The following is an 11,282-nucleotide window of genomic DNA, read 5'->3' as shown; positions in this document are numbered from 1 at the left end:
GTCCAGTGCGGGCGTGACACTGAGGGTTGCGATCCGTTGCCGGACACGAAAAAAGACAAAAAGGAAAAAAAAAATTTACAGATTGAGTTTTTTTTTCTTTTTTAAGCTACCGAATCTTTTGTTTGGTGGTTGGGGAATGAACCTTGGACCTTGGTGCTAGCACCATGCTCTAACCAACTGGGGTAACCAGCCAGCTTAAATTACCCAAGTCTGAAATTAGACTGCAAATTTCTTTAAAGGCCTGCTTGTGGTCACACCCTGCTTTGTTTGACACCCAGGCAACTTTCATCGCAGTCCCCTGAGAATGGGGAGATGAGGAAAAGGTCACTCCAGTAAGGATCTGCTTTCAGACTCTCCACCTCAGGTGGGTCTTCAGTTCTTTCCTCCAGAAACAAACAAACAAACAAAGCTCAAGTCTGCAAGTTTGGCAAATGTGACTTCAGTGTTGTGAATACCTCTCTAGGTTTCTGACTTCATTTAAAAAAGGGCCTTTTAATTCTTTACTGTCTTGTTGGTTCTACCATGCTTTTAGGAAAATATTTCCATTTTCCCAGCATTTTTTTGTTTGTTTTTAGTGGGAGGATCTATTGAATACCTAACCCAACATATTGAAGAAAACAGAAATCTGTTTAGCTTTTACAGCACTTTTTATTTTCATTAGAATTAATAAGTGTCTTTCCCCCAACTTAGCTTCTATCTACTCATCACTAATATATCCCCAAACTCTCCTTTGGTTATGTTACCGGATTCAGGTCTGGCTGCCCGCCCCTTTGAAAAAGAAAGAAAAAAAAAAAAACAACTCAGAAGTCAAATGTTTGGTGTTAGAGAAGCAGATGTATTCAGCTGAAGGAGATGGTAGGCTACCCCATCTCAAAGATTTACATTTACTGAGGGGTTTTTAAAGGAAGGGTTGAGGGAATGGAATGTGGGAGGTGAAAAGCAGGAGAGCAGGAAATGTGAGTTACAAGGGGTCCGTGTCTGTGAGTCAGGTACAAGGTCTCGTCTGGCCAAGGCCTGATCTGGTTTCTGTTCTCATATTCGCTGTTATCTCAGGACCCTGCAAAATTTTGATTTGCGCCAGTGTACTTGGCCCAAGGTCAGCTTCCTGTTGTTTGGCCTTGATCATTTCTCAAAACTTTACAAATCTCAGAGAAAGAACTGTTAGCTTTGCAAAGTACCAATTAGATTCTCAGCCTTGTTTTCCTACTTAGGGAGTGAGATAAGAAAGTCAGCAGATAGGAAGCAAGAGTGGAGAGAAAAGAACTGTCCTTTTAAAAATCCTCCCCCACTCTGCAGCCCAGGCAGCTTTAGGTCCCAACATGGCTTCAGTCCTGCTCATTCCAACAGTTATGCTAATCTCTTCTCCAGAAGTTCAAATACATTAAGTATTCTACCAATTTTGTTTCTTGTAGAAATTGCTCCCAAACCCTTCTGAATTCTAATTTTGATGAATTGAGCTCTAGCCCTGCGTACAACTTGGTATCTCCCTTCACCATTGCCCTGGGGATTCATTTTGTCTCTTTTTTTGTGCTAGATCCTATTTCTCGGATTCCATGCTTTCTCTTTTTTGACTTATTGGTTTGTTTTGGTGTAATAAATCCTCTCCTGTCTTTCTGAAAAATAATGAATGGAGTATCACAATATTTTGAGACCTTCCCTATTTGAAATAATCTTTATTCTGGACACACGATTAAATCATAGTTCAGCTGAGTGTAGAATCCTAGGCTGGAAATAATTTCCCTAGAAAATTTGAAGGCATTTTCTACTGTCTTCTAGCTCCCAAGGTGCTGATGAGTTGATAAGCCTTGTACTGTTCTGATTTTTGATCCATAGTGTACAACTTGTTCCTTCTCTCTGGAAGCTTTTAGGATTGTTTCTCTGTGTCCATTCTTCTAAAATTCTATACTGATGTATCTTGATGTGGGTTTGATTTGTTGTGTTAGATACGAAGTGTGCCCTTTCAATTTGGAGACTCAGTTCTTTAGTTCAGGGAAATACTTTAAAATAATTTCTTTGATGATTTCTTTCCTTTTGACTCTCTGTTCTCTTTCTGGAACTCTCATTATTTAGATGGTCGACCTTCTGGGCTGATTCTCTAATTTTTAAAAATTTTCTCCTAGGGCCGGCCCGTGGCTCACTCGGTAGAGTGCGGTACTAATAGCACCAAGGCCCCGGGTTCGGATCCCACATAGGGATGGCCGGTTTGCTCACTGGCTGAGCGTGGTGCTGACAACACCAAGTCAAGGGTTAAGATCCCCTTACCGGTCATCTTTAAAAAAAAAAAAAAAAAAAAAAAAAAAATTTCTCCTAAAGTAGAGCAAATTGGAGCGTCTTCAACTTTATCCTCCAGTCTTTCTACTGCATTTTTATTTCTGCTATCATGGTTTTGATTTCCAAGAGCTCTTTGTAGTTACTTTTAAACAGCTTCCTGTTGTTATTTTAGGCATGCATTCTATTTTCTCTCTGAGGATATTAATGATGGATTTTAAAAATTTTTTGATTTTTAATTTTTTTCTCCGTTGCAATTTCTGTTCTATTTTTTTTCCTTCTTGCTTTTTTTTTTTCTTTTTTTTCTTGTATACTACGGACTTTCCTTAGATGTCTAATGATCCTTGGCTGTCTGCTTATATTTAAGAGTGAGAACATTAAAAAGCTTATTGAAGGGGCCATCCTGTGGCTCACTCGGGAGAGTGCGGTGCTGATAACACCAAGGCCACGGGTTCGGATCCTGTATAGGGATGGCCGGTTTGTTCACTGGCTGAGCGTGGTGCTGACAACACCAGGTCAAGGGTTAAGATCCCCTTACTGATCATCTTTAAAAAAAAAAAAAAAAGCTTATTGAAAAGTCCGTTTGAGGGCTGGGGCATGTAAGCCAAGGGCTTAATTGTAGGATTAATTCTAATTGTCTATTTCATTAAGAGAACCCTGATGAGATTATCTTTGGGATTTTTCTTTTGGGCTGGTGAGATTCCTCAGAGATGATTTTCCAAAGGTATAGTCATGCTCTTGTTTACCTTTAGGAATCAATTTTCTTAGGTTTGCTACACCAGTTACCATTCTTCCTGTCGCTTCCAGCTTCCAAAATGTTGCTGTCGTTGTCTCCTTTGTCATTCTTTGTTCTTACAGGTTTATACCTTATGGGCTGAAGAATAGTATGTGCATACCGCCCCCTCCCCCCGCCCCGGATTTAACTGGGAGCCTCCATTTTTACTTTAAGATAATTCTATTAGAGGACAACTGCAGGATCGTGTAGAAAGGTTTGACACAAATTATCTGATTGCTCTAAATATATAAAAAGAAATGTATCTGTGTAATAATTGTTTATTTTGCAACAGGTATTAAGTAACTTTCAGGGGTATCGAACAAACACCCCCATCCGCCTCAATATTTCGCCCACGAATGGAGCGATGCAATGCAAGAATCGTCTCAAAAAGTAGTGAAGGGCGCGTGACAGCTGGGCCGAGACAGAAAAACTGCTTAAAAAGGCCCCGCGCATAGACCACGCCTCTCTGGAATTGGGAAGGGGTGGGAGGGGGATGTGATCTTGTCGGTGATTGGTTGGTCTCTCTTTCCAATCAAGGACAGCGATTGATTGATTTGCTAATCATCGTGATCCACCTCCCGGGGGGGCTTTGGAGCCACGTTTACAAATGGGAATAGGGTACGTAAGAGAGACAGATCGTGCAGCCAATGAGATCCTGGGCGCTAAGGGGCGGGTGAAGCCACTACCAGGTTTAGGGCGGAAGGAGCTTCTTTGGATAAGGAGGGGAACGAAAGATGGCGGCGGAAACGGTGCTGTCCAGTCTGTTGGGGCTATTGCTTCTGGGGCTCCTGTTACCCGCAAGTCTGACCGGCGGTGTCGGGAGTCTGAACCTGGAGGAGCTGAGTGAGATGCGTTATGGGATCCAGATCCTGCCTTTGCCTGTTATGGGAGGACAGGTGAGGAGGCGTATCGGGGGCAGAAGAGGAAGGTCAGTCTGGAGCAGGAGCCTGAGGGGAAGGTAGGGCTTTTACGGTGACTCCTAGGGATCGCAGACTGAGACCCATTCCCTGGGGCCCAAGGACTGGGAGGGGTGGGGCTTCCTGCTGTCAGCCTCCAGGTCCCAGTTCACGATCGAAACACCCAGACTCCGCCCCCGTGGAGAAGTAGAAGAGCCCTTTCCCCTCACCCACCAAATACAGCTGGACGACTTGTGGCTCATTCGTTGGCTGGGCTCTTCCCTAGGGTCTGAAGAGGGATCTCGCTGTTCTCCCAGATCCCAGCCTCTCTTTGCCTCCCTGCCCCTCAACCCTCTCTTCTTTACCAGAGCCAAGCTTCGGATGTGGTGATTGTCTCCTCTAAGTACAAACAGCGCTATGAGTGTCGCCTGCCTGCTGGAGCTATTCACTTCCAGCGTGAAAGGGAGGATGAAGCACCTGCTTACCAAGGGCCTGGGATCCCTGAGTTGTTGAGCCCAATGAGAGATGCTCCCTGCCTGCTGAAGGTGAAAGGGACTGGGAGGGATGGTATGAGGACTTGGGAACTAGCAGTCCTTCTGAGAACTGGAGTGCCGTAGAATGAGGGACTTGTAGGATCTAGGAGACTTGAGGGATCTAGGGGACTTGTAGGAGTTAAGAAGGCCATTGAGGGAGTGGACATATTATACAGACAGGAAAGAAGCAAAGATGCCTTCTACCACTGATGACACTTTGCTGAATGTAGTGGAGGATTACGATATAAAATCTCAGAATAGGGTTAAACCAAGATTGAGATGCCTAAAGAGGGTCAGTGTGGGGCAGGAGGGATACTTCCTTAGAGAAACTTACCTGATAAAGTCACCCTGTGCCTCTATCACTCTTTGCCCCAGTATCCTATTTTATTCTCATCATGGCACTTTTCATGATCTGAAATCATCTTATTAGTGGAATCAGTTTATTTTGGATCTGAGTCCCAGCACTAGAATGTAAGCTCCATGAACTCAGAGAATTGATCTTGTTCACAGCTGTATCCCCAGTGGCCAGAACAGTGCAAGGAATATTGTAGAAGTTCAATTAATATTTGGTTTGGGGTTTTCTATGTTTCCCTGGTCTGAGCGCTTCAAAAAGTGCTTATGTTTATGGAGGACAAAGAAAGGTTTTCAAAAATCTAGAGAGTCGGGAAAGACCACAGGTGGAAAACATACTTTAGAGATTTTCTCTCTTAGTCACAGAAGGAAAACAGCTCCCCTTCCTGAGAGTCTGGAGATTGAGTGTGGAAGTGGAGGGTGATGAGGAATAGATGAGGGGTTATGTGTCTTAGAGCCAGGAGACTCTGGTTCCAAGAAGAGACATCTGCACTCCATCCCCCTGATAGTTTATTTTTTAATTGTCAGACCAAGGACTGGTGGACATATGAATTCTGTTATGGACGCCACATCCAGCAGTACCACATGGAAGGTGACTCACTTCTACATTTTCCCTAAACCCTCGGCATCATATTATGGAAGGTGGCTTGCCTCCCCAGCCCCCTCCTAGTACTCATAAAAGGGAATAATGGTGCTTTACTCTGGCTTCTCTTGCAGATTCAGAGATCAAAGGTGAAGTCCTCTATCTTGGCTACTACCAATCGGCCTTCGACTGGGATGATGAAACAGCCAAGGTGGCAGGGGTGCGGGATTGGGAGAAGCAGGGGTCCTGGCTGCAGACTGAGGGTCCTGCCAAGAAGGGGAGGGTCAGGATTAGCTGATGTGTTTCTTGGCGCTTGGCAGCCATTAGGACAAAGTCTCCTGGGTCCTGGATTCCTGAGGTCTCAAGGTCCCTGTGAGGCACAGTGCCATTCTTCCTCCTTGCTGTCTTTCTTACGCCCCCTCCCTCCTGCCTGATGACTTCTCTAGGCCTCCAAGCAGCATCGCCTGAAACGCTACCACAGCCAGACCTATGGCAATGGGTCCAAGTGTGACCTCAACGGGAGACCCCGGGAGGCTGAGGTCCGGGTGAGTTTTGAGAAAAGGAAGTTGACACTCCCTCAGTGACAATTCAGGTTATAAGGGAAGAGGATAGGTTTGCATCTTATAGTCAAGAGACCCTCTCCCAGATGCTAAACCCAAAGTTTAAAACATACTTGCAGCTGTCAGCTGGATGTCATTGCCTGGATATTTAGAAGCACTTCAAATCTACATTTCCCAGATCTTCCTTTCCATACCCACAACTAGATTTTTTTCCCCACATTTCTCCGTCACCTAAGCTATAAACCTTAGTGTCATCTCTTGCTCTTCCTTCCTTCTTCTTCACATTGTCCCTCCTTTTTTCACTTAACTGCCTCTTCAGTGAGGTCTTGCTGTGTCCTAGGCACCGTGGCATCGGGCTTGGCTCAGGGGATCCAGTGGCGAGCAGACGTGCAACCCCTGCCCTCATGGAAGGCATGGTCCAGAGGGAAGACAGATATTAACAAGAGAGACACAGAAATGAGTCCATGATTACTAACTAAGAAATGAGATGAAGGAAAGGAACCCTAGTTCTCTCTGAGTAAATAACAAAGCCCATGCATTCTACTTCTAGATATCTCTTAAAACTCTCTTCTTTCCTGTGGTTGGTACCTTTATCTCTCACCTGCATCACTGCCAAAAGCCTCTTACCAAGTGCTCCTCATCTCGTGGTCTGTTGCTGAATTGAGGCAGGCAGGTAGGCATGTGCAGAGTGGAAAAAGTTCCTCAGGTGATTCTAATATATTCACAAGTATATGCACCTGTAGAGAACCACATGCCACCTGCCAGAGTTATCTTTTTGTAATACAGATTTGCACCTGCAATTGTGTTCTGGTGAGTGTTGAACACCCAGATCCCTGGAGGGGAAGAAGCCCTGATTTGTAATGTTTGCAGTATCTGTGGTACAAATATTCTCACCATGCTCAAGTCAAGCTATCAGTGTGATGTTAGCCATCTTGCAACATTCCCAAAAACTTAACAATTGGCTCCTGTGAGCTGGTGTGAATTGATTTTAACACACCACTGTAAGCATATGTCTCTTCTCTGCCCAGTTTTGGAAAACCTTCAATGATTTTGCCTTGTATAAAGCCTAAGATCCAAATGTTTCAGCACAGACCAGAGTGGTGGCAGTGGAGGTGGTGAGAAACAGTCGAATTCTGTATATATTTTGAAGGTAGAGCCAACAAGATTTGTTGATGGATTAGATGTGGTTTAGAATTAAGGATGACTCTGAGGTTTTTAACTTTAGCAGCTTGAACAATAGAATTGTCATTTACCGAGGTGTAAAGAAGGAGATTTGGGGGAGGAAATGTTGGTTTTGGACATAAGGTCAAGATGCTAGTAGTTATATCAGTTGGTAGTTGGCTCTGTGATTCTGGAATTCAAGGATGAGTTCTGGGATGGAGATATAAATGCTCATTGTGTTTCTGCCACACTGCCCTTCTTTCTGTCCTTTGAATCAGTGGGTCTCATTGTTCCCTCTGCCTGGAACAGTCTTCCCACAGATCTTTAAATGGTTGGCTCCATCACCTCATTCAAGTTATATTCAAATGACACCTCTACAGGGATCCTAACATTGTCCTGGTAAACATTACATTCTTCAAAGCATGAATCATTACCTAAAGTTATTTGTTTAATATCTGTCTCTGTCTACCCCCACTGATGTAAGTTTCAGGAAGACAGGGACAATGTCTGTCTTGTTATCTGTTGTGTTCCCATTGCCTGGAACAGTGCCTGGCGCCAAGTATGTGCCCAGAAAGTATTTATTGAATGAACGAAACAAACGATAAGCTGGTTCAAATATCACCTTTCTGGACTAACCTAGAAAGCCAGTTGTGTTCCTTCTGCAATTCCTGTGCATGCATCCACATCCACCCACAAGCATCCACACACATATGCAGTCTGTTACAGCACTTACTTCACTGTATTCTGAGTATTTCTTTGGGTGTTTGTACCTTCAGTAGGCCAAGAACTGAGGGCAAAGACTGCATCGTCTTCATATCTATTGAACATATGCCCTGTGCCAAGTCCTGTAATAGAAATTGAGGATAAAATGGTGACCAAGAGAACTAGTTCTGCTTTCAGGAGACAGATGTTAAATAAACAGCTAGAAGAAATAGGATAAGTACTATGACAGGTGAAATATATACCATAGGGGAGCACACAATAAAGGAATTAACTGAGTCAGGGTAAAGGGGAAGCTTCTTGGAAAAAGTTACTTTGGAACTGACAATTGGAGGATGAGGAGTTAGACTAGCAGATACAGAGGGCTGGGGGAGGGGAAGAAGAGATCTTCCAGATGGAAGATGCAGCAAGTGCAAAAGGCCTGGAAGCAAGAGGCGTTGGCCTATCCCAGGAATTGTTAGATATTCACAGTTGTTAGAGGTGAGACGCATGGGCAGGGAGTCTGGGAGATGAAGCTGGGCACTTGTTAGGGAACAAGTCACAGGTCACGAAGGTCTCTGCAGCTGTGTTGAGTTTGAACAATCCAAGGGACAATGGGGAGCCAATGAAGTATTTTAAGCAAATGATGGCATTTAGTTCTGGTTTTGAAGGCTCACTCTGGCAGGAATATAGCAAATGATTGAGAGATCAATTAGGATTACCTGCAGTAATCCAGGTGAGAAATAAAAGTGGCCTGGAGATGAAGAATGTGAATTTTGGAGAGACATTTAGGGGGCAAAATCAATAGAGTAAGAGGGAGGAGTCAAGAATGATTCCTGGGTTTCTGTGTTGAGCAACTGGATAGGTGGTGATTCATGTTATTGAGATAGTTACAGTGGGAGGAGAAAGGAGTAAGTTTGGTGAAGGAAAAGGGTGAGTTTGGTTTTATTTTATTTTATTTTTTATTTTTATTTTTTTTAAAAGATGACCGGTAAGGGGATCTTAACCCTTGACTTGGTGTTGTCAGCACCACGCTCACCCAGTGAGCGAACCGGCCATCCCTATATGGGATCCGAACCCGGGGCCTTGGTGTTATCAGCACCGCACTCTCCCGAGTGAGCCACGGGCCGGCCCAAGTTTGGTTTTAAATATGATGATTTTAGTGGCTGTAAGACATCCAAGTAGAGATTTCCAAGGAGGCTGTGGATCTGTGAGTCTGGAGCTCAGAGAGAGATCTGAATTGAAGCCAGAGGCTGGAAGTCATCACTGTTTCAGCTATAATTGAAGCCATGGGTATGGATGAAATCCCCCAGAGAAACAGTATCTGTGGAGAAAAGTGGGACAGAACTTTGAGGAAGCCATCATTGAGAGCATGAGCAGAAGTGGGCTTTGCCAAGAAGAAGGGCCAGAGAGGAGACTACAGTGACATGGGACCCACAAAGGGCATATAAAGGAGACTCAGGGACATGATGTTGGCTGCATAAATGCCAGTGATATAGTTAGAGCCCTCCCTCTCATTTCTTCCCTCTCTCTTCTCTCCAGAAACAACCACAACCATCACCAAGCTTGTTTTGTATTTTTATTACTGATACATATATCATAGATGATATATATTGCTTTTTGTGTTTTAAAATTGTATATCAGGCCGGCCCGTGGCTCACTCGGGAGAGTGCGGTGCTGATAACACCAAGGCCACGTGTTCGGATCCTATATAGGGATGGCTGGTTTGCTCACTGGCTGAGCGTGGTGCTGACAACACCAAGCCAAGGGTTGAGATCCCCTTACCGGTCATCTTTTAAAAAAATAAATAAATAAATAAATAAATAAATAAAAATAAAATAAAATTGTATATCAGTGGTATCAACTTGCTTTTCCACTAATCAATATTTTTGCCATTCCATGACATGATATGGAGATCTAGTTCAGTGATTTTAATGGCTGCATTGTGTTTCATTGTTTACTTACCCATTCCCCTGTTGTTAAACAGTTGGATTCAACTCTAATGCTCTTATACATAGTGCTGCAATGTAGGTCTCATTGTCAATGTGCAAGAATTTCTTTAGATAAATACCTAGAACTAGAATCATTAGGTTACAGGAATGCATATTTTATTGGTGAATTTGGTTCATTGCCCATTTATTCAATGTCTTTTTGACATATAGGTGTTCGTTTATTATTTTTTAAATTACAGAAATATATGTAACGTAAAAGTTACAATTCTAACAGTTTTGTTTTATTTATTTTATTTTTTTGGTGGCTGGCGGGTATGGGGATCTATACCCTTGACCTTGCTGTTACAACACCATGCTCTAACCAACTGAGCTAACTGGCCAGCCCCATTCTAACAGTTTTTAAATGTATAATTCAATGGCATTAAGTACATTTACAATGCTGTATAACCATCACCACTATCTATTTCCAGGACATTTTTATCATCCCAGACAGAAACTCTGTACTCATTAAGCAATAACTCCCTCTTTTCCCCTCCTCCCAGCCTCTGTTCTAGGTACCTTATATAAGTGGAATCACAGTATTTGTTCTTTGACTTATTCACTTAGTGTAATGTTTTGAAGGTTCACTTGTATTGTAGCATATGTCAGAATTTTATTCCTTTTTATGGTTTAATAATATTCCATTGCATGTATATATCAAATTTTGTTTACCTATTCATCTGTTGATGGATGGTCATTTAGGTTGTTTCCACCTTTTGTCTATTGTGAATAATGCTGCAGTGAACATTGGTGTGCAATTACCTGTTTGAGTTCCTATTTCAATTCTTTTGGGTCTGTACCTAGGAGTGGAATATGCCCTATGGAATGTTTAGCTTTTTGAGGAACTGCCAAACTGTTTTCCACAGCAGCTGTAACATTCTTACTAACAATGCACAAGGGTTCCAATTTCTCCACACCCTCTGCAGTACTTACTTTCTGTTTTTTTGTTTTTGTTTTTTAATAATAGCTATCCTAATGGGTGTGAAGTGGTATCTCATTGTGATTTTGATTTGCATCTCCCTAATGACTAATGATGTTGAGCATCTTTTCTTTTCATGTGCTTATTATATCTTTGGAGAAATGTTTATTCAAGTTCTTTTGCCCATTTTTGAATTGGATTGTTTTGTTGAGTTGTGGAAATTCTTTAAATAATATATTTTGGATATATCCCTTATCAGATAAATGATTTGTAAATATTTTCTCTCATTCTGTGGTTACCTTTTTTTTTTTTTTTTTTTAGCTGCTGGCCAGTAACATGTGGTTGCCTTTTTACTCTCTTGATAGTGTCTTTTGATGCATAAAAGTTTTTAATTTTGATGAAATCTAATTTATCTATTTTTTTCTTGTATTGCTTGTGCTTTTGGTGTCATACTTAAGAAATCATTGCCTAGGGCCGGCCCTGTGGCGCACTGGATAGTGCGCCGCTTGGGAAGCGCGGCAGCGCTCCCGCCCGAGGGTTCGGATC

At 42.7% G+C, this 11,282-nt stretch overlaps 1 protein-coding gene across 5 annotated transcripts in view; it reads left to right on the top strand.

Annotated features, from left to right (window-relative positions):
• Window positions 1–3,690: 3,690 nt before the first annotated feature.
• Window positions 3,691–11,282, top strand: part of OS9 (osteosarcoma amplified 9, endoplasmic reticulum lectin) — a 23,099-nt gene continuing 15,507 nt past the window's right edge. For 2 of the 5 annotated variants that reach the window (XM_008593533.1, XM_008593535.1), the window contains exons 1-5: window positions 3,760–3,939; window positions 4,308–4,484; window positions 5,352–5,415; window positions 5,541–5,617; window positions 5,853–5,951. In XM_008593533.1, the coding sequence (XP_008591755.1) occupies window positions 3,778–3,939; window positions 4,308–4,484; window positions 5,352–5,415; window positions 5,541–5,617; window positions 5,853–5,951 (579 nt within the window). In that variant the 5' untranslated portion in view covers window positions 3,760–3,777. Of the gene's footprint in view, window positions 3,940–4,307; window positions 4,485–5,351; window positions 5,416–5,540; window positions 5,627–5,852; window positions 5,952–11,282 lie in introns of all 5 variants that reach the window. The other 3 variants (XM_008593534.1, XM_008593532.1, XM_008593536.1) reach the window with 2 other exon arrangements.

The sequence above is a fragment of the Galeopterus variegatus genome, unplaced genomic scaffold (genome assembly GCF_000696425.1).
Source record: "Galeopterus variegatus unplaced genomic scaffold, G_variegatus-3.0.2 Scaffold9308, whole genome shotgun sequence".
Lineage (NCBI taxonomy): Eukaryota > Metazoa > Chordata > Mammalia > Dermoptera > Cynocephalidae > Galeopterus > Galeopterus variegatus.
The sequence above is the reverse complement of the archived record's forward strand: the minus strand, read 5'-3'. Positions and strand labels throughout refer to the sequence as shown.